This window comes from Apus apus, chromosome 3 (assembly GCF_020740795.1).
Source record: "Apus apus isolate bApuApu2 chromosome 3, bApuApu2.pri.cur, whole genome shotgun sequence".
NCBI classification, from domain to species: Eukaryota; Metazoa; Chordata; class Aves; order Apodiformes; family Apodidae; genus Apus; species Apus apus.
In genome coordinates, this window is record NC_067284.1 from 66,314,440 (window position 1) to 66,341,903 (window position 27,464).

The 27,464-nt window shown below is 37.3% G+C and overlaps 1 protein-coding gene across 1 annotated transcript in view; it reads left to right on the top strand.

Moving 5' to 3' along the window:
* The window catches only part of USH2A (usherin), a 388,839-nt gene that overhangs the window by 259,927 nt on the left and 101,448 nt on the right, over positions 1-27,464 (top strand). The window contains exons 41-46 of the mRNA XM_051613556.1: positions 8,787-9,121; positions 12,231-12,353; positions 14,855-15,018; positions 17,114-17,323; positions 18,680-18,882; positions 20,773-20,885. Coding sequence (XP_051469516.1) covers positions 8,787-9,121; positions 12,231-12,353; positions 14,855-15,018; positions 17,114-17,323; positions 18,680-18,882; positions 20,773-20,885 — 1,148 coding nt within the window. The remainder of the gene's footprint in view (positions 1-8,786; positions 9,122-12,230; positions 12,354-14,854; positions 15,019-17,113; positions 17,324-18,679; positions 18,883-20,772; positions 20,886-27,464) is intronic.

The following is a 27,464-nucleotide window of genomic DNA, read 5'->3' on the forward strand; positions in this document are numbered from 1 at the left end:
AATGTGATAAAGGCGTAATAATTTTATATCGTATCCATATTTTTTCTTTCTCCAAGTGCAGTCAACACCCAATCCTAATTTTAAAAGCTTGTGAGTTATGAGAGGTCTTGTCATTCTTTACTAGATGTCTTTTCTTGGGACCAGAGGTGTGTGCTCAGTTGTAATTTTATTGTCTTTTGCTCAGCTCCAAGATTAAGTAATCTACGAATACTGAAAGTCAGTCTGATCATTTATTTCTTCCAAAACCTGAAATCCAGAAGTGCAGTCTTCACTCTGTGATAATTTGATTTCAGTGTGGCAATGCTTTTTAAATTTCTTTATCTTTTTTTGTGGAAGAGTTCAAATGTTGTTTTTTTTTGCCTTCTCCTTTCCTAGTCAATCATTAACATTCAAAACTCTATAAGGGTCCTTTAATGTCTATGTTGTACAACTGTCTGTGTGAGTGTTGGTCATATTTGCATCACTTCTGCTCTTGTAGACTCAGGCTTGTTTTTTTTCCACCTGGAAATACATATTTGATTGGTCTGTTAAGACTAATTTATAAAGATGCTGAAGACCAGATGTTTTTATTTTCATGACTTAGTTTTAGTGTTATTTTTTCTTGATTTTAAATATGTAAGTTAAAATATTCAAAGTAATTAAAAGTGGCAGTATTTAATTGAAAAAAAAAAAGACTTACATATATGCCTTTACAAATGAACTCTTTTCTGAGTATTTGTCCTTCGGCAAAGAATATTTCTCTCTGTGTACAAGATATTGGTATCCTTTGCTGATACGGGCATAAATTCTTCTAATTTATACAGTATTTTATTTGACTTAGTTTTTTTTAATTTGGTAATCTTTGTAGGGGGAGTTGGAAATAGTTGGTGCAGTTGCTGTACAGAGCATATTCTATGGCTGAGGCATTACTTTGCTTCTGACTTCTTAAAAATCATAACATTTTCTTACTTTTTCAGGAGAGCAAGAGATCTTTTTTATTTAGCTTTTTTTTATTATTATTACTATTTATCATATCTTTAAAAAATGGAAATAGAGTTATACGTGCAGAAGAGCTCATTGCACTTCATAACCAAAGAGATTATGGACAAGTCTTGTTGCACCCAGTGGTTTTCTTGTCTTCTGCTTCTTCACAGATGAGAGCATCAGAGGAAGCAACTGGGATTTCATTTTACTTATTAGTCTTCTTAGAAGTCTGTCAAATGGATTAGCTTGTTAGACATGGTCTTTCTTCTCTTCAATTTTATGGAAAGTTCACATCAGCGTAGGAAGACTCTGAGGCCACTCAGTGGGCTCTGCCAAGGTGCCAAGTCTGTCATGTGATCCGTGTGACTGTTCTGTACTGGGAGAATAGGGAAGAAAAAGGTACCATTTGTTCTAAAAATATTTGGGGTTTTTTGCCCTGATCTTTCAAACTAGGCTATCGATCTGAGCAGCTGCTCTGCAGCACCCTTGTGTCACTTCAGCCCAGAAGTATGCTAGTTGCACAGGCAAAACGAATGTGAAGTGTTGTGCAAGGTTGAAAAGTTTTCTTGTGTGCAAAGAGTATGGATCTGATTTGGGATTGCTTTACATTGCTGCCTGTAAGTTCTGATGAGAGTCCCAGGAACGGACACTTTCCCTCCTAACATATCAAGCCCACCACACCTGCCATGTATATATCTCCTATGTAGTGTTCAAATAAAATTTGTGGAATCTGCTGGTGCTGTACAATGTGCTCATCTTACTGAGGGCATACGATGGTAGCTCTTAAACACAGAATGGAAAACAAGCCATCTCTTTGGGAGGGAGATTTTAATCACCTCTTGCCCTAGAGAGAGCTGTCCTCCCAGGTAAGAGCGGAAAGTACTGGAAGGGCATTGTTGGAAAGATTGGTGAGAGGCTCCTTTACCAAGCCACAGCTGCAAATCAATAGAGGCTTTCAGCTGTCAGTGCAACCAATCCTTAAACCATGAGCACAAATATTTACTTCTACTGAAAACAGAGAGAATTTACAAAAAAAGAGAAACATATTTCCATTCCTTTATTTAGTCACAGAATCAATATAAATGATTTGAGGATGTGGAGAATTCAAAGTGCTCCAGTATACTACTCACTTGAGTATACGGCTTATTTTCATAAGCAAAAGCTTTCACTCTGCAAGGAGGAAAATACCAGCACAGTAGGTCACTCTTGGCATAAACACTTCTGATGTGTATATGCTGCTTTAACGTTTAATTTTAATCAGAATGGACCAATATCTCTCTGTAACATTTAGCTTGTTTTCTTCTGTGCAAGAGAAAGCATCAAGCTGTTGATAATTTTTAAAGTACCCATTTCTGTGACACCTGCATGATATTTTTTTAATATTTTCTGGATTGATAATGTTCATGGTAGCGGAGTATACTGTGCAATAAACTGCTTTTGTGGCTGATTAAATGCCAAAGTGAGTGGAGGTATTCTGCAACAGCAGAAGCCGTTTATTTAGTATATGCCAATGCCATGAACATTATTCCTGTTACACAAGATTTGCTATACCCTAATATAGTATAAAAGAAATTGTTTCCTTTTCTTGTGAGGGTTGCAATTGCTGTGCTGCTTCAATCTCACACTTCACACTGATATGACATTTGGGAATGTAGCTAGGTTGAGTGACTTGAGAAGGAGGTGGTTTACATGGTGAATAATTATGTAAAGGAGTTCTTTGTGTAGGAAAAGCATTACTTGACTGGGAACACTGAACTAAATTAACTGTAGTATGCAAATTCTCCAACTTTGGCCATTTAAATTCTGGTTTGCTACTGGTTGTCCCTTGAGGGCTTTGGCCTGGGGAAGATGGATGTAATCTTGATTATTGGCTTAACTGGAGACTTGCTGATACATGTTTGCCTGTATTGCTCTCTCTTGCTGGCCTGTGCCATCACTGGACCATTGATAAGACAAGAAGTGGCAGCCATTTCCTGTCATTCTTTGCATAACTTCTTTCTTAAGAGAGAAGTTGACATAAACTGTACTAAATCCTGATGTTTCTCTCAAGGAGAAAGGATTTTCCTTTTTGGTGCATAGAGCTGTTTCTAAGAGAATGGTTACAACATTATTCAATGAAGTTAGTACCTTATCAACGTATTTTTTGTGCCATGCTATTCCTTCACAACAGCATCAGTTACAGAAACTCTCTTCAATTTTATTAGATTCAAAAGGAGAAAAATAATTAATTATTATTATTTCATTGGCTTCTCTCTTAACATATTTTATATATGTTGCCTGCTGCAGATGAAGAGCCATGTTCTGGAGTTGCTTTTTGTCTCAATGTTAACGGTCGCTGTCCTGTGAAGTTGCTTCTGATTACGGAATGCTGGATGCAATGGTAATAATTCCATGATCACTGAAATTGGTGACGAACCAAGAGGTGATCCTTCAGTGTTTTACCTTTGCAGATCACTGTATGGTAGAGAATGAGGCTGTGAAGACCCTTCCTCTCTTCAGGGTTAAACCCCCTTGTCACCATTTCATTCTCAAAATGCTTCAGACTACAATTGCACAAGAACATAATTTTGAGAATACAAATAACCCTGATACCTAGGCCCCGTACACTAAAGGGAGATGCAGTGAGCCCACAGAGCAGCTTTGTGCTGTGCAGAAAAAGGACTCTAGACTTTATTCTCCACACTTCCAGTTTTTATGCAGGTATGACTAGTGCATTGGGGAAATTGTTTAGGAGCGATCAATCCTTGAGTGAAGATTGCCTTGTAATGCTGCTAAGGTCAGTGAGACCTTGGTTTATTTGCCACATAAGTGCTGCTTGAACGACTTAGGATACTCCCAACACCCATAGGAACAACCTTAACTTGCACACTAGAGGTTTTCCACATTTTAGGACTGTGATTTCTTGCACAGCTTGCTCATTTCGTACATACAGTGGGATGAACTAATGAGGGTTTCATCAGCAGTATCCCCCTGCCTTTGATATATCTTAAACACTTCGCTGTAGTAGGTGTTTAGGATCATAAATAAATGGTTTTTTTCTGATTTTTCACTACTCAAGCTAAATGCTTCTACAAGTTTTTGCAGCAGCAATCTACTACTGCAAACTTGATTGTGCCATTCTTTTGTGGTAACACTTCCTGAAGTTGGATGTAATTCATGTGCAAAGTATATAAGAATAATTATCAGGGACCTCCATCAGGATTTTCTTTTCTGGTGTGATACTGACTCTTGATTGAATTACACTATAATTTCTGTTAAGACAGATAAGAACACATGAGGAAATTCATCTCCCAGCTACTTTTGGGAGGGCTGGGGTGTTGGCAGAGGACTATAGTCCAGTGGTTGGAATGTAGAATTAGGGTTGCAGGTCTTGGTTTTCAGTTTTGCTTCTTTCTGATATGTGACTTAGTCTGGGATTTAGCCTTTTCATCTGTAAAACTGGAATAATAATACTTGCAATTTGAGACTTACAATGTGCTTTGAGACTGACAGTGAAAAGCTCTCAATAGTGTATTTATTACATTCTGTTTGTAGATGCTACAAGCAGTAGCTAGGAGAAATGAAAATAAAATGAAACCAAACATGCTGATTTAAAAGCTAGCTTTTGAAGCCAGGTCTGCACTACTGAAATAGTTGCCCATGTACCAGTGCCTCTCTTCATATAACTCAGATTTAAATTCCAGGATTCCAACTGCTGTCAAAAGGAAATAAATAAATAAATAAATGATTCCAAGGTTATAACTGTTTAATGGGGCTAGAATGGCTAATTTCTGTCTCTTTAAATTTTGTGGTGGAGAAAATAAGGTGCTTTGATCTTTAAATGACAGCTTCCAGAGTCATTACATTGAATCAGTTAATCTCTCCCAGTAGTTACCTTATTCCCTCTTCCTCATGGGCATCCTCTTTCATGATCTCAGTGCTGAGCTTCAAATCAATGAACAAACTGTTACTGCTTCCAACACAGCCTGTCCAGTGAGCTTTCTTGCTTTCATGCATTGCCAAACTCTTACCTCAAACCTTGGCACATCAAAGTGCAGAAGAAGTACAGTAGTGCCACTTCAGTGTTAAGCAGGCTGGCTCCATCATCCTCACTTAGACTGTTTGGGTCAGGCGGTCCCATATTCCCAGGTGACATATGCAATTCAAAGCAGGTCAAGTGGCACAGCAGTGACTGTGAGTATCCTTGGTCATTCCTTTATCTAGTTTTAAAAAATACAAACCAAAATGATGACTAATCTACATATTGTTGTATGAGATATCTATGCCCAGAAATTAGTAAGCTGCATTCTGTGTTATTGTGCTGCTGACTGAATATTCATAGAATCATAGATCATTGAGGTTGGAAAAGACCTTCAAGATCATTAAGTCCAACCATCAGCTCTACACCCCCCTACACCACTGAACCATCCCCTGAAGCAGCATGTCTACCCATTTTTTTAACACCCCCAGGGGCAGTGCCTCCACCACCTCCCTGGACAGCCAGTTCCAATGCCTCACCACTCTTTCAGTGAATAAATTTTTCCTAATATCCAATCTGAACCTCCCCTGGCACAACTTGAGACCATTTCCTCTTGCCTTGTTGCTGGTCACCAGGGAGGTCACCTCACTACAACCTCCTCTCAGGTATTTGTAGAGAGCAATGAGGTCTCCCCTCAGCCTCCTCTTCTCCAGGCTGAACAGCCCCATCTCCCTCAGCCTCTCCTCATAAGTTCCATTCTCCAGACCCCTAATCAGCCTACTTGCCCTTCTCTGCACCCTCTCCAGCACCTCAATGTCCTTCCTATACTGTGGAGCCCAAAACTGCACACAGTGGTTGAGGTGCAGCCTCACAAAGGCACGATCACCTCCCTGATCCTGCTGGTCACACTATTCCTGATGCAGGCCAGGATGCTGTTGGCCTTCTTGACCACCAGGGCACACTTCCAGCTCATGTTCAGCTGTCTGTCAATCAACACCCCCAGGTCCCTCTCTGCTGGGCAGCTCTCCAGCCACTCCTCCCCAAGCCTGTAGCGCTGCTGGACATTGTTGTGGCCAAAGAGCAGGACCCAGCATTTAGCCTTCTTGAAACTCATGCAGTTGATTTGTCCCATTTATCAAGCCTGTCCAGATCCCTCAGCAGAGCCTCCGTGCCCTCAAGCACATCGACGCTCCCTCCCAACTTAGCGTCATCTTCTATTCTTTTTGTTCAGCCTCATTTTCAGTTCTCTTAGAAAAAAAAAATAAAAATTTGAGAAATTTCTCAGTGGAAACCCCAGAAAGCATCTATGTTATGCACAGCATGAGGTATTTTATCTGCTAGTGCACAGCAAATGCTGTGAAGTAACACCTGGGAGTTTTTTCAACTTCTACCAGCTAGTGCACATGCTGTATAAAGCTCAGGAGCTGAGATATTGGAGCAGCATTTGTTCTCCTGCACATGTTATGAATCTGTTCCTTCATTGTGAAGGGGCTACAGTATATGGTGAATCTTGTGCAAGTTCTATTGGATAGAAAACTTATGCATCTAAAATATAATGTAATTTAAAAATAACTGCTCCTCTCTTCCAGGAAATAAAACAAGGATTTGTACAAGGTGAACATTTTTAGGCAATTTTCTCTTCTGAGAGTGTAATACCAGGAATTTCCCAAAGCATTTGACAAATAGTTCTTTTATTAGAAGCCACCTTGCATTAAGCAACAAGTAAGAGGGTTTTTTTTTTTCACTTATAATGACAGATGTACTGTATTAATATTCTTAAAAAATGACCTCTAATATATTATCTTTAGTCACACATAACAGGCAAAATTTTAAAATTGGTGTTGCACCTCAATAAAGAATAACATAATTATGGTTGCAGAAATGGGTGTTTTGCTGTAGTGTGTCAGACTTAAAGTCTTCTGTGCTTCTTCCAGCAACTTCAAAGGTATGTGCCTGAACATAAAAATGAACCATGCACATTCCCCTCTTTCTGTAACATATACAGTGCATCTTATGTGTGCAGTATGGTAGCAACAAAAGGCATTGGGATTGGAAATGTCACCTGAAGTTTACTGACCTGAATGCTTTATACCTGTATTTGAAAACAACACTTTCTGTTATCTGTGCTAATGATCCATTATTCTCTACTTCCTAAGATTATGGCTAGATCACATGAACTACTTCAAAATGAGAGATTTGCTCAGTGTTTCTAAGAATGGTGCAGAGCTGATTCCTACCTTCTGTGAAATTTCCCATTGTTTTATCAACAGTATTTTCTTTATTTGTTTGATTGTGATTTTGGGCCAGAAGTAACAAATGCAGCATTTGATAATTAGCCGGAGCTAAGCCTTTCCTATGTGGGCACCAATAATCTTGTTTGTGCTGTCTTTACTCAAGATCACCCTGTTTCTAATTCTCTGTTTAATAGTATTCCAGATTCTGTTATCAAAATCCTTCAGCTTTCTCCACTACTTTGCTGCCAGGTTTCTTCAAGTCTGATGGCCTAAGAGGTCCTTCTGTACCTAAGCTGTAACATTTCCTAATCCCCAAGGGTCCTTTAAAAATCCTTTTATAAATCAAGCTTCTCTGTTTCCATGGCTGTGTGTAATTGTGCATATACATGTTTAAAGATACTTTGAAGGCTGGAGAGCATTAAGGAGAAAGTTCAAGTTATCTAAGTATCTCAGTATTACTGTTGAACACTCCAGTATTATAATTGTTCATTTTACTCTGCACACAACTCCACATAAGTTTTCTCAATTTCTGTGTTTTTTGCAATGTTGGATTCAATCCATAATTATGTTACAGCTGGGAGGAAAAGAAGTAGCCATTGTTGTAAGTGAGTGGGTCAATGGCAAAGAAAACAGTCCCAGGGATGTGCAAAACAAAGCTGGTGTTTCTTCTCCCCTGGCACTTCTAGGATAAGAAGGATTGATAGATTGTCTTAGACTACCTATTTGAAACTTTGAGTTCCTGTATCAGTCTAAAGTCCCTTCTGTCATGATACTGAGGCACAAAGCCTTAAAAAAAGAATTTAGAACATCCTTGCATTTTATGGTACAATGATTTGAGTGGTGGATCCTCACTGGAGTTGATAAGAATAAAAATACAGAATAATATACTTTAAAAAAGAAAAACCTAAAAAAACTCAAACACCTAACCTCAGTTTAGTAAAGCCACAGTAAGTGTAGCAGGATGCATATATATAACATGAATTCTGTATGTGATTTCCATTTTTTGTGGTAAAGTTTTCTCAGCATAATTCAGTAACTCTAAAAATGTAAAATTGTGCCTGTTTTTTGTCTGATACTTACCAGTGTAATTTATTACTGAAAAATAAAAGGGAAAACCTGCATTTTTTATAGGGTGCAGACAAACCTTTATCTCACAGGGGCTAAGGCATTTACACATTAAAATTGTGCAAACACAAAATAAGATTTCTTTTTACTCAGCCTCTGATAGATGAGCACACCAGGCAATACACCGTAAGAAAATAAATGCCAGTTAGTGATACTTATAATAATTATCATACTTTTGGGAGTGCGTCTGAACATCTCACAGAATTTTGAGTGAAGCATTCACATTTTATTTATTTATTTTATTTAGTGAAGCTAAATAGTAGATTTTTCAATGACTGCAACTGTGACTTCAACCTTCACTAAAATTAAAGGTTAGATTTCTAACTGATGCAGCTTTAAAAGTAAAATATCAGTTACCTGGGAAATACACAAAATCTGTCTTGATGAAGGAAGAAAAGCATATATTTTGAGATCGCACTGGTGTCCATTTGTAGCATGTTGTGTCAAATTTTTACGTTCTGACTGAAAAACTACTGTTATAATATTTTAATTTTCTCCTCCTTCAGGTCTCATGGAAACCTCCTCTGATACAGAATGGTGAAATCCTTAACTATGAGATTCGCATGCCTGATCCACGAATTGTCATTAGTGGGAATACTTCATCAACATTAAGTTATTTGGTGACCAATCTTATACCCTATACAAACTACTCTGTCACCGTAATAGCTTGTTCTGGAGGGGATGGCTTTCTAGGAGGCTGCACAGAGAGTTTGCCTACCAGCGTGACTACACCTTCAACAGTTCCTCAGAGTGTTAGTCCATTGTCTGTGACTCCAATCAGTGAGTCCTTTATTGCCATTTCTTGGCAACCACCACTAAGGCCAAATGGTCCTCATCTGAGGTAAGCTTTTAGTTGCAATTGAAATGGCAGTTTTCTTCTCCTTACCTAAATCTGATGTAGAAAATTCTGGGCAATACTGACTTCATGATGTGATATCTTCTTATCCGACCTTTCAAAGTTCCTCTTTTGGGTTCAGGAGTCCATGAGTGGACTCATGGAAAGTGGGTATGTCTAGAAGCAGATAGGAGGGTGAGATTTTAATTCTTTTGAATTTATGAGGATTCAGGATTATTGAAAGCAAGCGTGGTGTCTGTACTGTGGTATTTACTTTGCAGAATGCATTCAGAAAGGCTCTGGTTCTTTCAGATCAATGCAGTCTGAAGAGCCAGAAGGAGGAAGGATAGGGTATTTGCAAAGTTGTAACTGGTTCGAGCTGCAGCATCAGCCACAATTTGGTGGTCAGTTCAGGTAACATGTTCCACCAACAAAATGACAGGAAAATATGAGATCTCTGTGAACATAAATATGTAACAAATTAAATATTCTCAGTACCCTGTGGTGGTTGTTTTATATAAAGTGGCCGTGGTAGTGTGATGACACAAAATAAGATTAAAACCTAACTGACTCATAAATGGGAAATGAGAGAGTGCGTGAAGATACGGAAGTTTAAATGCTATAAGTTTGGTGACAGAGCCAAAAATGGGAAATCAAGAAAATGCTGGGTATAGCCAGCTGGATTTCACCACTGGAATAAGAAAAAGGTGTCTCTTCTGAGATTTGTTTGGAATGATGGGGTGGGAGAATCTTAACTTGAATCTGTTGATTGCTGATTATGTTTATGTATTTGAAAAAAATCTGTTTGAGTGCATGAAGATTTATAAAGGCAAATATGTCTTTTTACATACACAATTTAAAAAAAAAAAAGTCAAACAAATCTTTAACATATTGGGAAGCATTGTGCATGGAATTATATCTCTGTACTCCCTCCATATGTTCTGGTTAGCAGCTCTCTTCTAGGTGCACTGATGGGTTCAATAATTATCATGTAATGCTGTTTCAGTTGCATATGTTATTGCAGCACAGTAGCTTGACTCTTTCTTCAGGCTTAATTAGGATACACTACAACTGAATCGAATGATGATTGCTCTAAGGTAAAATTTGAAGTTTTTGAAAAGCAGTCTCTGCAGTTCTGGGGTTAACAGCATGACCGTATTACCATATATTATTGAAGTAGTTCAGCACAACCTACATCTGCTGATTTCATTTCCTTCATGGTGTGCCATGCTGCCCTCAACAAGAACAACCACTGAAGCAGCTGCTCTGTACACTCTGATGAGGCAAGAAGTCTGCAGCAAGCAGAGCAGCAGCAGCAGTTGCCAATGGGTGTGATTTACACATGATCACTGTCAGTATTGAAAAAAAAATAAAATGTTTTTCATGACTTGTCTATGAATTATATTGGACAGAATATGCCAAGACTGTTCCTAATGAAACTGTAATGAACTGTCTTTGGGTTCTGTTGACACTGATGAACCACTCATATGAGAGCTGTTTTGGGGGTATAAAGTCATCTGAATATTTTGATAGAATTGGACTTTAATTAGTTTTTAGTATTTAATTTCTGAGGTTATGCTCCAAATTTGTGCAGTAATTTGGTTTGGGATCACTGAGATCAGTGGCACAGTACTTGTTCGTACCTATTGAGGATCATTCACCAAACTTGAGGGTGAAAGTTGTTGGAACTCATATATATACATCCTAGCTGCTGTGGAGCACAGGTAGTCTCAGTTTCTGGTTCTGAAGTAATGCAAAATCACTATACCTATTAAATACCCTCTTGATTCAGCATCTCAAATCTGTAATGATATTGTCCAACATTCCCTCATTAGACTGGAGATTATTTTAACCTACAGAATATAAGCATCAAATTACACATTAAGCCAGCGGTCAGAATGATAATTGCGACAGGGTGGTTACTCACACCAAGGCATTCTGCAGAATGCTTGGACACAGAAAAAAACATTTTCTAAAATAAGAGCTTAAGTGAGAGTCTGCCTGACTATTCACATACCTAGTGCCTTTTCAAACTTGGGGGATGGGGGGTGGAAAAGGATGGTACAGCAGCTCAGCACTTTAGAGTCAAGTTGCATATTTAAGTGAATATGTGCGTGTGTGTGACCCTATTTAGCTGGGTGGGCATCAGAGGAAACACTATTGCAACTATATTTTTATTAAAACTGCCACTCACCATTCCAGAATGGTAACTGGTAGGAAGTGTACAAACATCTGGTGCCTTAAAAAAGAACCATAAAACTGAAATAAAAGTCCTATTTAAAAACTCCTATGAAATGTCATAAAAAATAATGGTCCTAAAGGTTTTGAACAACTCTATATAATTTTGTTTCATTTAGAGCAGTTTTCTATGTAGTCCTTAGAATTATTAGGAAATACAAAATATGTTATCCCCTTTAGTTTGTGTAGATATGAAGTGATTTAATCTTTGCTAAAATCTGTAAAGGTTTCAGGTAAAAGATGACGAGGAGTGATGCAGAAGGGATGGGAGGCGTGTTGTCCAAACTGGGCAGTCTCATGGCTGACCTGGTGAAAGATGGGCTTTAGCTGCCTGGCTGATTGGAACAGAGACAGGAATACAGCTTCAAATACCAACTAAAACCACGATGAGAAAGTTTGACCTTTCAAGCTCACACCATTAATGTCTACCCAAATACAAAGGTGCCTTGCTAAGGTCTATAGATGAAACAGTTAACTAATTCTACACTTTTTTATCTCCTGTATTTTACGCTGTGATTATTGCAAACACTTTAAACATAAATGCACACTTAAATTGCTACCACTAGTAAAATAGTAATAGCATTTCCTTAAGTTTAAAATCTGTAAATCATTAAATAAACACATTCTTTCAAATGAAAGTTCTTCAGCTTCCATTTTCAAAGTAGGTTTTTTTAAGTCATTGGCTGTTTTAAGTCATGAAACATTGAGAATATTAATATCAGAAAGTTTACAGCTGTAAAAACAAAATAATGTGTGGCTTTAAAAAAACAACAACACAACAACAACCAACCCTGATTTTTTAAATTTTTTTTTTTTTTTTTTTTGGTAATAACATTAGTTGAGATAATCCTGGTGTTCTGCTTGTCTTTTGTGTTAGATATGAGCTCCTGAGACGTAAAATCCAGCAACCACTTGCATCAAATCCCCCTGAAGATTTAAATCTGTGGCACAATATTTACTCAGGAACTCAGTGGTTTTATGAAGATAAGGGTCTTAGCAGGTGAGATTACAAAAACTATAAAAACAAATGCTGGCATTTTGTATAGTGTATGTTTAATAGTTCAAAGTATTTCTTATGTCTTTATGTAGTGAACATATTAATTATGTAATGAAATATTTTTGTCATCATCTTTGGTATTAATAATTCTAATATGCAGGGATTTATTATTAGTCAGTTATTCTTGACTCATATATTGTTTTGCTCTGAAAAACAAATTAAAATAAAGATCTTGTGAAATTTTAGCATTGGTATGCTCATGCAGTCAAACCATTTTGATTTATGTGTACATATACTCTAGATCTGTGTGTTGGCAAAGACATAGCACAGGCAGAATGAGTGTTTGAGAAGTCCTAGCTGGGAAACATTTGAAAATTGGTTTCAGCATTGTTTTTCTTACCTGGTTTTAAAATGCAAATTAACAATTACTTTAATATCTCCAAAGGCAAAAAGAATACTTATCACAATCTCAGCAGATCTAATTAAGGGCAGCTTTGTGCTGCCTTCATTATAGTTAAATGCAGAGTGTTGAGATCTGGGAAATATAGGGTGGGTTCTATTTCTCAGTATTTAACATGCCTATTTTGTGGTATAAAGCAAGGAGTCTGCTCCTCATCAACCCTAGTTTCTGCACCTGAAAGCCAAAGCTACCACCCTTAAGACAATCAAAACCACATTAAGAACCTGTAATGGAAGTCTGAACATGGCTTCTGCATTGGTTTTTTGTTGGTAAAGTCTTGGGAAAGTGTTCAGGGATGGTTTCAGGATGTGAGTGTTCTCTGTGCTTGTGTGCTTTGAGGACTACATGACAGTCATTGCCCCTTAAATATCTGTACATTGCTTCCACTGTACTTTAATAAAATATGTGTGATCATCTCTCCTGAGCGTGACAGGGACCAGCAGAATGTGACCTCTGCTTTAGATTGTATAGACTACACCACGCCAAGGGCTACTGCTTCCGGCTTGTCACTGTCAAGTTGCTGAAAGTTACAGCTCACTTTCATCCATTTTAATAACTGATCATGGAGCTGTTATTTTGCTCAGTCCTGACCAAGTGTCCATTTCTTTCTTCAACCATGTTCGATATTCTAAATAGAGTTTCCTTTGGTTTAGTTTAGCTTATTTCAGCAATGCTGATGTGTGCAGCAGTTATGTTAACAGTTCAGAAGGGACAATAAATTCTGACGGGGTCTCAGTGACAAGTAATTAGGCACAATAGCCTTTTGGGTTGAGTGAGCTGTGGCCAGAAAAATGTGCCTAACCCTCAGATCCACCTGAACTCTTCCTCTGGGGAGAGTTCTGCAACCTGCATCTATATTTTTGCAGTGAACAAATCAGGATGAGTGTGTGGCTGGAAAGAAATGCAAGCCCTATTTTTCACAGAAAGAAGATCCACATATCAGCATCTGTTTTCATTTCTGTCATGTTTTAAGTGTGTTTCAAAATTAATGATTTTTTAAAATTATATTTCTGCCAGAAGTCTGTTTTCACGTTTTTTTTTTTTTAGATGGCTTTTTTATTTCTAAATCCAAACTTCTTTCACTTTTGTTGCTGACAATATGGATCAAAAAAGGAATTCCAGATTCTCATTATTACATTGCAAGAGCAGATTCCATTCATCTTTAATTGCACCTGTACTACAATGTCCAAGAGTATACTATGTGTTTGCAAGCAGCAGAAAGTGCAGAGCGAGAAATAAGATTTGTTATGTATATTGCCACTGTTCTTCTACAATGCTTATCATAACAGTTGGAGCCAGTGAGCTCCTCCTTTATTGTGTTTGGAGGCAGTTATCCCAAAGTGCTACAGTGAAAATTTTAGCAAGATAATCCCGTGTTACTGTGATTGTACATTTTTGCGGGGGAATTCTCATGATCAAAATAATTTTGAGATGATGAAATCCCACTTAAAATATATTCATATGCCATTTGATATAGAGAAGAAATTATGGAATGATAGTCAGTTGGTTTACTAAACATACATGAAGTACTTAATAAAACTGTGTAAAGTGAAGATACACAGTTCTGAAGAGAATGACTTTATTAAAGGAGTTTGCACTCCTAGGCACTTTTTTTTTTAATGTTTTTGTAGTGGGAGAGTCCTGGCTGTGTGGTGAATCACTTTTACAAATGAGACTTTGCAAGTTAAAATCAATGGGTTTCCCAAAAGAGCCTCATTTGATTAAATTCTGATCCAAATTTTGGCAGGTTGCCACTGCTGTAATTACATATTGAATTGAGCTATAATCTCTCAACACCTCAGAAGCTGCAACTATGAAGAAGTGAAATAATGTGTTTTATTTTTGTTACCATGTTAATGGCACTGAATTATTTCCAAAAAATAGGCACCTTTTCTAGTGTCTTCATTGGTGCAAATGATGCAACTTCACTTGTTGGAGAGGGAGGGAAGAAACTGCAAAACTTTGGCAGAGTCAGAAGGTTTACAGTAAATGTTTTCTACATCTGCATTTTTTGTTTCATTTAATTATTTTTAAAATGTCTTAGGTACACAACATATGAGTACAAGCTCATAGTGCACAACGAAGTAGGATATACATCAAGTGAAGAAGTGATAGCTACTACATTAGCAGGATTACCAGAGAAAGGAAGTACCCTCGTTGCACGTGCTGTTAATCATACTGCTGTAGAAGTGGAATGGTCAAAACCAAGTAAGTGTGCTAGTGTTCTTAGTGTTTATTCCAGTATCTAGTTGTTAACCTACCATCACATGTTGGTCTGCCTTGCTCTCATAGGAAATGCAGTCCTTGTCTTTATTTATAATATACCTAGGTGTCCTCGAAAGGAGAGGAAAGAAATAGGGGAAAAATGTGCACATTTTTGCTATTTTTTTGGTCTTTTGCATTTATTATATGCGGAATGTTCTGCAGAATGAAAATAATGAAAGGAAGAAATAGTTAATGCAAAATCATAAGAAGACTGTAAAGTAGTAGTACTCAAAATCCTGTTGTCTGTGTGGTATATTTAATATCTTTTTATGAAAATTTACATATACATTCCTTCAGGATGAGAGGATCCCCCTTCTTTTTCTTTGCTCTGCTCCTTAAAATGAATTTAGCCAATTTCTCTAGTTGGTTTGCTAATACAGCAGTGGGGAATTTCTTCATGCCTTACATGCAAATGATTTTTTAAGGACTGGGTGCTGAATTGCAACAAATGTAGTCTTTTTATTTTATAATTGGATGCCTGAAGTAAGCATGCTTATAAAAACTGACAAATGTAATAGATCTGAAGCAGCTCACTGAAGTTTCATTACCTTTATAATCTAAACCCCTGACCTTCTAGATGTAGGTAATGCAATCTTGTTTTATTTTCATTCATACCTTAGAAATTTCCTTCATATGTGTTTTGAGTTCAAAGGTTAAACACCAAGACAGGGCCATTTGTTATTTGAAAACCATATAATATTTTATTACTTCTTATGTTGCAATGAGCATATTAACTATTTTGTATACCCACAGTTCATTTTTTCATTATATTAGTGTTTAAATTATTTTCTTGTTCTCTTTGGGAACGTGGGAGTCCTGAAGGTAAGTTACCTTGCTAGTTTTCTTTTTCTGAAAAACCTGCTGAAGGTTTCTGACTTCTAAATATTTAGGACTTGCATCTGTACCACTTCAAATAAAAATAACGTATCACTCTTCATTAAGAATTTATATGACAAATCTGTGGACTATTAAATCTGAAAATTGGACTTTGTCAATGGTATTTCCCAGTCAACTGTGTCCCATTCAGTGGTACAGTGTGTCCTCTAAAGCAATATCTATTTGTGCTTAAAGTTTTTGTCATAATTATTCTTTTCATCTTGGTACCTGCTTGAAAATATGGTTGGATTTGGTCAGATCTGAACTTAAACTGTTTGACAAAGAACAGATAAGCTAACAGACTCTATCTGAGTTACTAAAATGCAGAAGCAAGGCTTGTCTAGCGTCTTTGTTTATCTGCCAGCTCAGAACAATGAATGTCCTTCCCTGTGTAGCCAGAAAATTACACTGTTCTTTTTTTCTTCCTTTCACTGGGAAAGCTAGTGCTGGGCAAAACATTTTAGGAAGAAATGTGAGGAGTTTTTTTTTCCCCTGTAAGTATAATGCTTCTGAGTGTGTTACAGCTTTATACATAGATGATGCTATCATTCTTCTTCTAAAATCCTAACATGTAGATTCTCATTTTCATTATGACCAAAAGGTCTTCTGTGTAAAGTTGAATTTAACTTATTTAACACATAGGCACTTCCCTTACTCATGGCCAGAGGACTAAAACAAGAATTCAGTACTTTTTTTGGAGGGTAGGGATGTGTTTTTTGAAAGGAAGGAGGAGAAAGGAAAAACATCTTTGACGTTTCCATCTTAAACTAGTATTGTTTGCTCTCTTCCCTCTCTCTGGGTGAAAGTCATCCTTTCACAGTGCCAAGCAGCAAGGACCATGCACCACTGCTGGCAGTGGGTTTCACCTATTAATTTTTTCACTTCTCAGGTTCCATTGTCATCATGGGGATGTCTAGAGAAAGAGAGCTTTCTCCAGTATTAGATAAGATGCTGAACTGTTAATTTTGACAAGTTTGAAAGAGCAGTCTGCGTATCTGCTTATATGGGTTAAATGGAAGACTCCTGATGGAATCTTTGCCTTTTTTTAAATAAGGGTCTGCATAAAAGTTACTTTTCTCTTCACAATAAATGTTGTTGATAAAAACATGCAGACTGAATATTTCTCAGTTGATGTTCCAATATTTTTCCTTTTTTTTCTTAGCGCTTCAAGATTTGCAAGGAGATGTTGCATATTACACCCTCTTCTTGAACTCTACTGATGAAAGAAGATCTCTGAGGATCCAGGCTGATGTAAACTCTGTAGTCATAGGTGATTTGCAGCCCAACACAGAGTACCAGATGTTTTTTCAAGTTTTTAACGGAGCCCACAGCATCAACAGTGAAGTTGTGCATGTGACTACCTTAGATGGAGGTTGGTTAGCAGTGAATGCAGCTTGGCTTCAAATCTGAGAACGAAATTGATTGATTTTTGTTAGGGTTGAGATCAGTCATCCTTCCATTATAAAATTTCCGGTATAAAAGGAAAAAGGTCTAAAACGCTAAAATGCTTAAGTGCTGGTTGTCATCATGTGGTAGATCAATAAACGGTCCCACTGAGCAAAAAGCAAAAGCTTTAGAAGCAAAAGCTCTAATAGCAGATATTAACCCAGTTTGTTCTCATCTTCTCCAACACACTCCTCTCTGTGTGCACTAAGATGGGACTGAGTTCATATTGATAACTAGTGGAATTGAGAAACAATTGTTTTTTAAAAAATATTTCCTCTGTGAAGCAATACACTTTTGACATTACAGTCATACACGGGGCCTTTCCTGAGTCACCAAAAACTCTAGGTGTAAGTTCAACCTCCAAGAAAATTATTTATGAGTCAATTCTATGGCAATGGGCAAGTACAAGGGGGGAGGAATAAACCAAAAAAAAATAATTGCAAATCTGAAATGCATTTAGAATGGTCTTTCTAATCTTTTTGCTTTATAAAGTCTCATTATAAACATTATAATATCATTACCTCAGAAGCAAGTGTTCCAGGTCATTAGGAAAGCACTTTAAGTGAGGATTCCATTTCCTTTCTAATGCCAAAGGTCAGCACCTTTTGTTTATAAAATAGAATTGATCACAGGGACAATTTTTCAATTGGTAAAGAAGGGTTCTTATGATAAAAATAGGTCTTTGCATAGTTATTTCTGACATTCTTAGATAATTATGTAATTTAACGCTAAGGAAGGTGTTGTGTTTTGGGTGTTTTTTTTAAAATAAGTGCTCGACTTCATCATTACTTTTAGTAATCAACATGCAAAACCATTTACATAATGAGAATATTGCACATTGCTTCATAGTGCTTCAGCTATGAGGCTGATATCATCACGTTCCACCAGATGAAGTATTTTGGTCTCAGGTTTTGCTTAAAAGCAAAATGCTCTGCTTTTCTCTTTTTTTGGAAGGATTAGGATTGGGGAGACATAAAAATAATGTTTGTATGTTGGCAGCGCAGATGGGTGAATAATTTATCATCATATCTCACTGGTCACATACTACTGATGATTGACACTATGCTGCTGGTATAAAGCATTTTACCATCAGCTCTCATGGTTTCTAACTGAGAGTATAATAAGCCAATTTACAGAAGAATACAGACTGTGATAACTTCATCAGAGGAAGGCAGATAAGCAGTGAACCTTTTGCTAAATGTAAATACTAATCTGCATTTGGTTAAACAAGTGCTTTTGCAGAGACAGCTGGAGTTTATTCAGTTTCTTCCTTTATTTCTAGAGCCTGAGGGCATGTTCCCTCCAGAGGTTGTCATCATCAACAGTACAGCTGTACGTGTCATCTGGACATTGCCTTCAAACCCAAATGGTGTTGTCACAGAGTATTCTGTCTATGTAAATAATAAGCAGTACAAGACTGGAATGAACGAGCCGGGATCCTTTCTTTTAGCAGAATTGTCTCCATTCACTGTATATGATATACAGGTTAGAATATCTCTTCTGGGTTGTGTACTGTACTTTAGTTTTACATAAAATGTGTGTATTTTCAACTGGAATATTGTCTCTTGAATTTCTTTACATATGTGGACATATATTTGCACTGATGTCTCTGTGTATATACATACAAGGCATAAGTTTATTTTCAGCATATTTTAGGTCTGTTTACACTTTTCCTGATACAGATTTCCATTTTATTTTTTCAAACCATCAAAACTCCATTTAGTTTCCCCTAAATGCTCTGTGCTACAACATTAGCAAAGCCTCAACATATATTACAAAGAGGCAAAGATCCTACTCCTAGTCATTAAAAGAAAATTGCAATTGTTTTAGAAACATCAGGCATGCATAATACATCAGCACAGAGAAATAATGATATTGCATTTGTCATCCTTTTATAATTTTTTTTCTCCTTATCCTTCTGAGGAGGAAGCAGAGCTGATCTCTGAAATCATGGTAGTACTTTTTATGCTGTTAATAAGTACAGTATTTTTTCTTTGCTTTTCCTGTCCCTATCTCTGTCTTTGCCTCTCTATTCATATACCTGCTGAAAGGCAAAATACTGTGTGAAGGATAATAGCAATAAAAAAAATAAAATAAAATCTTGCAATCCCTACGTTTTATGCATATAGTCAACAAATGCCGTTTGACACTTATTTGTAACTATACCTGTCTATTTTTTCAGATTTGTTTTGTATTATACAGGAGAAGGACTTAGTAGCACGATGTATACTTTGTTCTGAAAATTTGCATCCAGTTACTACATGCCATAAATAAACATCACAGACAGGCATACCGTAACAGATTTCTGTGTTCCAGCCCCTCTGAAACAGCAAACCTCCATCCATGAATACACATATGACTTTCGAAATGCTGCTTGGAAACACATTTGTCTTTTCTCAATAACAATGCAAATTCAGTGTACTGCCTCACTTATAGACCCTCTATATTAATTTACCATGGCCACCTTCTGTTGCTTGAGATGTTAATTATCTCTCTCTTCTGCTTTCCTAGTCTTTATACTGGGCTTTATATTTGCATCACTGTGATAAGTAAACCAAAATAATCTGTGTTTTTTTTGTTTGGTTGGTTTTTTTGTTTGGTTTTTTTTGTTTGTTTGTTTGTTTTGTTTTTTTCCTTTTGATATTTTTTCTTCTTGTCCTGGAAACAATATTATTTTGGATGCAGGTGCATCTCAGCAGTAATCTTACTGCATTATCTTTCCTTTTTTGTGCTGCTTCATTTTGTGTAACTTCTCTGTTGACAACACAGAAGGGATGCTACCATCCTTCACCAACTATTTAATTTTGCCTCTGCTTAGTTTAATCCCAATAATTGAAGGAGTAAGTGGCTCTTTTCTAATGAAGTGTAAGATTCCTATTTACATTTTTCACTTTAAATTTTCTGGAACTGAAATGCAGGAATAAAAAATATTTAGGAAAAATTATCCTTATTTTTCTGTCAAAATGTATGGTAGATGGTAGGTGTAGAAAACTCACTCAAGGCCTCAAATCAAAGTAATTTTTTTTCAGTGCTGTGTACCAGATTTTACATGTACATACAGAAAAAAAAAAAAATCACTGAAACTCTATGGTGATAAAGTAATAGAGAACAGCAGTTAGTGCTAGAGGACTGCACCCCTTTTTTTTTTTTCTTTTTTTTTTTTTTTTTTTTTCTAAATGGTGTGGGTAAAATGTGATACAGCACAGCAGATCTCTGGTAGATACACTGATCTCAGAGCTGCAATATTTTCCTGGCTGCATGGAATCTGTTAAATAGAAAAGAATTAAATCTTGGGTGAAGAGAGAAGTCTAAATAGAAGCAGAGTTGAATAATTACTGTGGCTGACTATGTGAAATTCGTGTTCTTCTTCATCAGATTGAAGTCTGCACAGTGTATGCCTGTGTGAGAAGCAATGGGACCCAGATTACAACTGTGGAAGATGAGCCAAAGCAGCTCTCAGCACCCATTATTCACATAATGGGCTCAAGGTACTATGCTATAGGTGGCTTTCAAATATCAGAGTGATTTGTGGCTAGAATGGGGACCAGAAAGCAAGGTTGTATTTGCTAAATTGAATAAGGTGCATAAAAAAAATCAGTACACACTTTGAAAACATTTTTTGGCATTGTTATTTTTGATCTTGGAGTTTTTGGCCAAAAGACTGAAGAAATCTCACCCTAGGTTGGTTGTACACACCCATTTGGGTAGCACTGAGCTGTGTTAATAAATAAACCATAAATGGAAGTAGTTAAGAGAAGAAGTGTAGAGGAATGATAATTATCACATTTTGCTGTCAGTTAAGAGAAGGAAGATTAATGCTCACGGAGCAATGTGATGCTGATAATGGAAACTTAGAATAATTGTGGGTAAAAAAAAGACACCTATCACAACAGTAAGAATTAGTAAGCTATCTTAAAAGGCATGCATATCTATGTCTCCTTGAACCACTGTTTGCAACTGCCTATCCACTACATCCACAGGCATGGGCAAACTTCTTAATTGTAAAGGGAGCATCAGTTTTGCAGTCTGTAGAAGCAGCCAAATAGTAACATACGTAGTGATTCTTTGGGAGTTAATCTTTCAAAGACAGACTTGCTAACACATTTTTCAGAATTACACCACCAACAAAGCAGTTAGCCTCCTGTGTGCATAGTATTGTTCATGTGGTTTTATTACACTTCTGGTGGAGTAGGCTCATTAGCATTGTTTCTTTTATATAACAAAAATATAGTATCTGAGCCTTCAGAAATGGCCAACAAAATGGATTTGCTTCTTCAGTCTCTTAAGGACTTTGGTTTGCTGTTTATCATTTCTGTATTTTGCTTGAATTCAGCATTTGTCTCTGTATAAGGGTGAAATTAAACTTGCTATTTTTCTGTCACTCGTATAGATATACTCAGAGCTTGTTTGATGATAAGAACTCAATTCAGGATCTCATCTTTTGCCCTTGACTTCAACTTATGTATGCCTTTGTATTGTGTGTACTGCAAACACTTATGCATGTTTCTGCTGTTATATATAGACTAAATATGTCATAACGCATGAATGCAAAAGGATCAAAAATGCCTTCCTACTTTATAATCTGCTCAGCCAGAAACAGGCTATGTTTCTACATTGCCTTTTCCTACATGTCATATTATCATCAGCTGTTCTTATATCCCAAAAGAATACTAACTACTGATCGATTGCCCGGACATGTCTGGCCGTGGCCTACACGTGCCCCGGGTAGTTCATTTATTTGCCACGGTGGATTTGCTAGAGTGGAATTTAATCAATAGCTAATTCATTAATTCTGGTCCTTGAGTATGTAGGGATTGTGCAGTATAAAAATGACTGGCTCGCTTCAGCTTTGATTGAACACTACAGCTGACAGCTTCAGCAGGTGCTGGGCTGAATATGAATTTTGCTTTTTTATCCTATATAAAAGAAAAAAACTTGGGCAAAAACCTGTTTGTGTAGACAAGAGGACATTTTAATACACACCTGTCATCAGACAGTGAGTAAAGGCATATCTAGAGTATAGGCTCATGGGATACCTGAGATATAACACAGACTGCAGTTTATAGTCTTTAATTGGAACCATGGCGTTTTCCCTCTTCTGAATCAGTTTGGGGGGCTGTATTATTGATGAGAATGCTGTAGGATAATGTCTTTGTAGCATTCACAAATAATTGTTCTAAAATTTGCCTCAAGGTGGAGTGTAACACAAATTATAATTTCACCCACCAACTTCTGAGAAGTCTTTCTGATAGCAGTTCCATCCACACTGTTCTAATGAAGGTTATAACACCAGAGCCATTATAAATACCTTACTTTTCCACCCCTTACAGTTAATAACTCAGCTTCAGGCTGAAACTTGGCACAGAAGGTCACAGACCTGGAATGATTATTTTATAATGCCAAACTTCAAATAGAAAACAGTATGGGACCCAGTCCTGAAGTCCTAAGTCAGGTTCTGGATTTGGGTTTTTTTGCAGGGAAGGTGGCATTGATCATTTTTCAGTAGAAATAAATAATATTGAAATCATGTATGGTTGTGTTTGACTTTTTTTAGATAGGACCTCAAGGTTTGTTGCTATGGGTAAGTATTGTATTTTATTGCACAGATTAAGAAATTCTCTGAGCACTGTGTGCATCTGGATACTGGCTTAAAGTTTGTGTAGTGGATTAAATTCTTATAGTGTCAGAAAACAGCTCATTTCCCTTTAAAATCTTTATCTTCTTTCTCTTGTTTCTTGTTACACAGCATGCTGAGTTCTTCCCTTAAAGCAGTACTTAGTAGCAGTTTTCTTCCTTTCAGAAAACTGAAGCACAATGCAGATGAACCCTGCCAGAAATTCTGTTCAGTGCTTAATTGAAAGGTTGATGGGTCTGAAAACACTGTGTAGCATAAACTCAGGAAAATCCTTCAGAGCATCAGGAAGGAAGAAATGGTCCTTTGTTCACTGGGGGAACCAAAAAACACCTTCAGGGTGTAATAGAAAGCTCAAAGGAGGTGAAGATCTGGTAGAAATGCTAGATGAATTGTTTGGCTTGGTTTTGTGTATCGTGGAGCCTGGGAAGATTTCTTGATCAGATGTTGTTTGTGGATGAATGAGCTGGAGGAGCTATCTCAAATTATCATGTTTGTGAGAAAGAATTTAGAACAATTGGATAAAACATATAGTAATAAATGGTTTGGATTATGATATTTGCTGAGCACTTCTAAAGGAGCTCAAATATGAATGTGTCAAACTATTGTCCTGTATAAAATATAATTTTAATTGGTTTTGATACTGGAGGAATGGAAGATGTGACAATGTAGTTAGGTGGAGTAGACAGACTGTTGAACTAGATGATCTTGAAGGTCTTTTCCAACCTTGATGATTCTGTGGTTCTGTGATTCCTCCAAAGGGATTTGGGGAACTAAAGACCAGTAAGTCTGATTTTCCATATTGGGGAAATGGGTTAAAATACAAATAAAGGGATTCATAGCTTTGTGAATAAACATGAAATGCTGGGAAAACTTGCTGTGGAGTCATGTCCACCCTGTGTGTCCAGGCAACATACTAAGTCAGGTTTCTCAAGTACACTTGTTTTCATAGCATTTTACCTGAAGTGTCCAAGGCAGCATTCCCCTTGGAGGGAACCTGTTAGCTCTCCCTACTTTAGTAATTGGAAAAACAAGGCACAGAAAGATTTCACAAAATTTGTAGCACCAATGAAATCATAATGCCATTTATCAGACCTTCTGTACTGCATTACACTGCCTCTCTAATTGTGTTAGCACTGTAGTCCATGATACAGCAGGCAGTTAACTCATGCACAAAAATGCTGAAGAAGTTGCTCAGTATGTATGATCTTCTCGCTAGGAAAGTCTTTCATCCATTGGTCGTTAATAACAGCAGTGTTCCCTGTCTTGTGGGGTGAATCTTGTGATTTTCCTGTGACTGTTTAATTCCAACTCCTGAAAGTAAAGTCATAGAATCATAGAATCACAGAACTATTCAGAATGGAAAAGACCCTTGGGATCACTGAGTCCAACCATCATCCCTACTCTACAAAGTTCTCCCCTAAACCATTTCCACCAACACCACATCCAAACGACCCTTAAACACATCCAGGGATGGTGACTCAACCACCTCGCTGGGCAGCCTGTTCCAGTGTCTAACCACTCTTTCTGTGAAAAAATGTTTCCTTATGTCCAGTCTAAACCTCTCCTGTTGCAGCTTGAAGCCATTCCCTCTCCTTCTGTCACTAATTACCTGTGAAAAGAAACCAGCACCAACCTCTCTACAATGACCTTTCAGGTAGTTGTAGAGACTGATGAGGTCTTCTTTTCCCCAAACTAAACATTCCCAGCTCTTTCAAGCGTTCTTCATAAAATTTATTCTCTAGGCCCTTCACCAGCTTCGTTGCCTCCCTCTGTACTCACTCCAGCACCTCGATATCTCTCTTGAATTGAGGTGTCCAAAACTGGACACAGTACTCCAGGTGTGGCCTCACCAGTGCTGAGTACAGGGGGACAATCACCTCTCCACTGCTGCTGGTCACACTGTTTCTAATACAAGCCAGGATGCCATTGACTTTCTTGGCCACCTGGGCACACTGCTGGCTCATATTCAGCCACTTGTCAAATAGAACCCCCAGGTCCTTTTCTGCCAGACACTTTCCAGCCACACTTCCCCACCCTGTAGCGTTGCCTGGGGTTGTTGTGGCCCAAGTGCAGGACCTGGCACTTGGCCTTGTAGATCTGGCATGATTTTTTTAAACTTAAGCCTTGTATTTGATGAGATTAATACAACATTTACTCACAAATAGCGAGGCCTTATTATATTCTTAATTTTGATGGTTATAGTGAGTTGAGGAAATAAAATACCAGGAGGAGTTCTTTTCATGGTTCATGCAGGCTCAAAGCTGGTCATACTGAAAGCAGGCAAAAACCTTAATTTCTTTTTTGAAATCTGGTTTACCAAAATGTGTCTGATGTTATATCAAAGTTGAAACACTGGCATTCTCCAGTACATGGGGATGAAGGGAAGTTGAGGATGGACAAGCTCCATCCCTGTGTTTCTGCAGCTGTATCAAATGTACCATATGTGGTACTGGTCAATACATGCTAAAGGGAAGGTTCTCAGCTCAGCCTGGAGTATTTTGTAGAATCACAGAATAATAGAATGGTTTGGTTTGGAAGGGATCTCAAAGATCATCTGGCTTCAACCCCCCTTTGTTCAGATGAGGGATGTCAAAAAGCCTCTGCAGTCCTGTGAAAACCCTGCTGATTTTTTTTAAACTGAGCTATGCATTATTCTCTCTGTGATGCTTTCAAAACCACCATTTGCCATGGGTGGCAAGCATCAGAAGGTGCAGAGATAATGGAAACATTCATAAGGTTGTGAGGGAGTCTGCTTGGCTGTGAGTCACTATTGGAAGCTCACACTGCGTTTTACCCTTGTGGTGGTCGGTAAACTCCTGTGCCACATGATTTTCTTGTACAGCTGCAGCTTTACATAATACCAGGCTATGTCCACCCCCTATGTGTAATTGAATAATAATAAAGTGGTTTCTTGTTAAAAGAAATAAACATATCCTGAGCTCTGCAGAAAAGGCAACATATCCAAATCATTGCATCGATACTGAGGCCTAATTTGAAACTGGAGAGAAATATGACTTGTAAAACTGCAAAAACTGGCACTACACTTTGAAAAAATACCATTGAGGATCTGAATGAAACTTGCAGAAATCAAATAATAAAAAATGTGACTGGAAATACTTTCTTTGCTCCTCTGACCTGTACTGTGCAAAAATCAGGAAAGTTAAAATTGCAATTATAAAGACTGAAGCACTACCCTTTTCCTTTTCTAAAAATATATTTTTCTGAAGTTTATGCAATATATTTTTCTGCTTTTATGTTTGCAAGTTAGGTCCTGTAACATTGTTTAAATGCAGATATGTGTATGTGTGCAAGTGTGTTTTCACATGCATAAGGCAGAATATGTAGGGAATACAAAGTGGGCATGTACGGAACATGGAATTAAATTTATGGTTCAGATGAAGACCTTGGAAGGATAATTGTGACTCTACAAGTCACCTATGAATTTTTTTCCTTCATAGGTGACATTAATTCCTGTTCTGTAAAGGCTTATGGCTGTGTGTATTCCTCTGTTTATACCTCAAGGAAGTGAAATAATAATTCAGTTATTTTTATTCTGTTAAGATGTCAAAGTTTATCTCAGCAGCTGCTGTTTCACTGTAACATTTTAACTTTAAATTAATGCTAATTTATTATGTCACTGGCATTCTGATAGTGGCTGTGTAATTGGGATATGGAGATTAAAAAGAGGTACTTGAAGCCTAAGTGTATAATAAGCAATGTTGTCAGTCCTCCTATTGATCTACAGTGTAGCATTGCGGTCTCCTTCTCTCTACCCAAAGAGAGAAGTGACAGAAATTTGTGTCATATCTTACTTGCGATAAATACTTGCATTTTTTACTTCTAATTTTATGTCAGTGAAATTATTAAGCACAGAAAATATTTAAGCTGTGACGAGTTCATTTAATTCTGTGCTGAGGAACACATTTCAAAGCAATGCATATTTTTTATAATGTTTTTGAAAGCAGGGAAAAAGCAGAATGAGCATAAATTCATTCTAAATGGTGGCTGAGCACAAGTGAGTAAGCTGCACTGGTGACAGCTCAGAGGGCAGTGGAAGGTTTTTTGCTCCTCAACTGCCTTTCCTCTACTGGGTTCCTATCTGAGAATGGAACAGTCACACCACCCATGAGAATAGTTTGTGTACACCTTTGCTATAGCACCAGGAAGGCATATTGAATCCTTTCTTCTATGTCTGAAATGACGTAAGTGAAATGCTAGGATGTTTATTACACATAAGTTTCCATAAGTATGAATGAGATGTCTTTTAAATATTTACCTGTAATTACTTTGATTGTATGTGTGATTTATTTTCCCGGCGTACTAGCACACTTTTTCAAAGTTTTGCACAGAAACACAGAATCACTTAGGTTGGAGAAGACCTTCAAGATTATTGAGTACACCTTTTGGTTATTAAAGCAGCTTTGAAATTCAC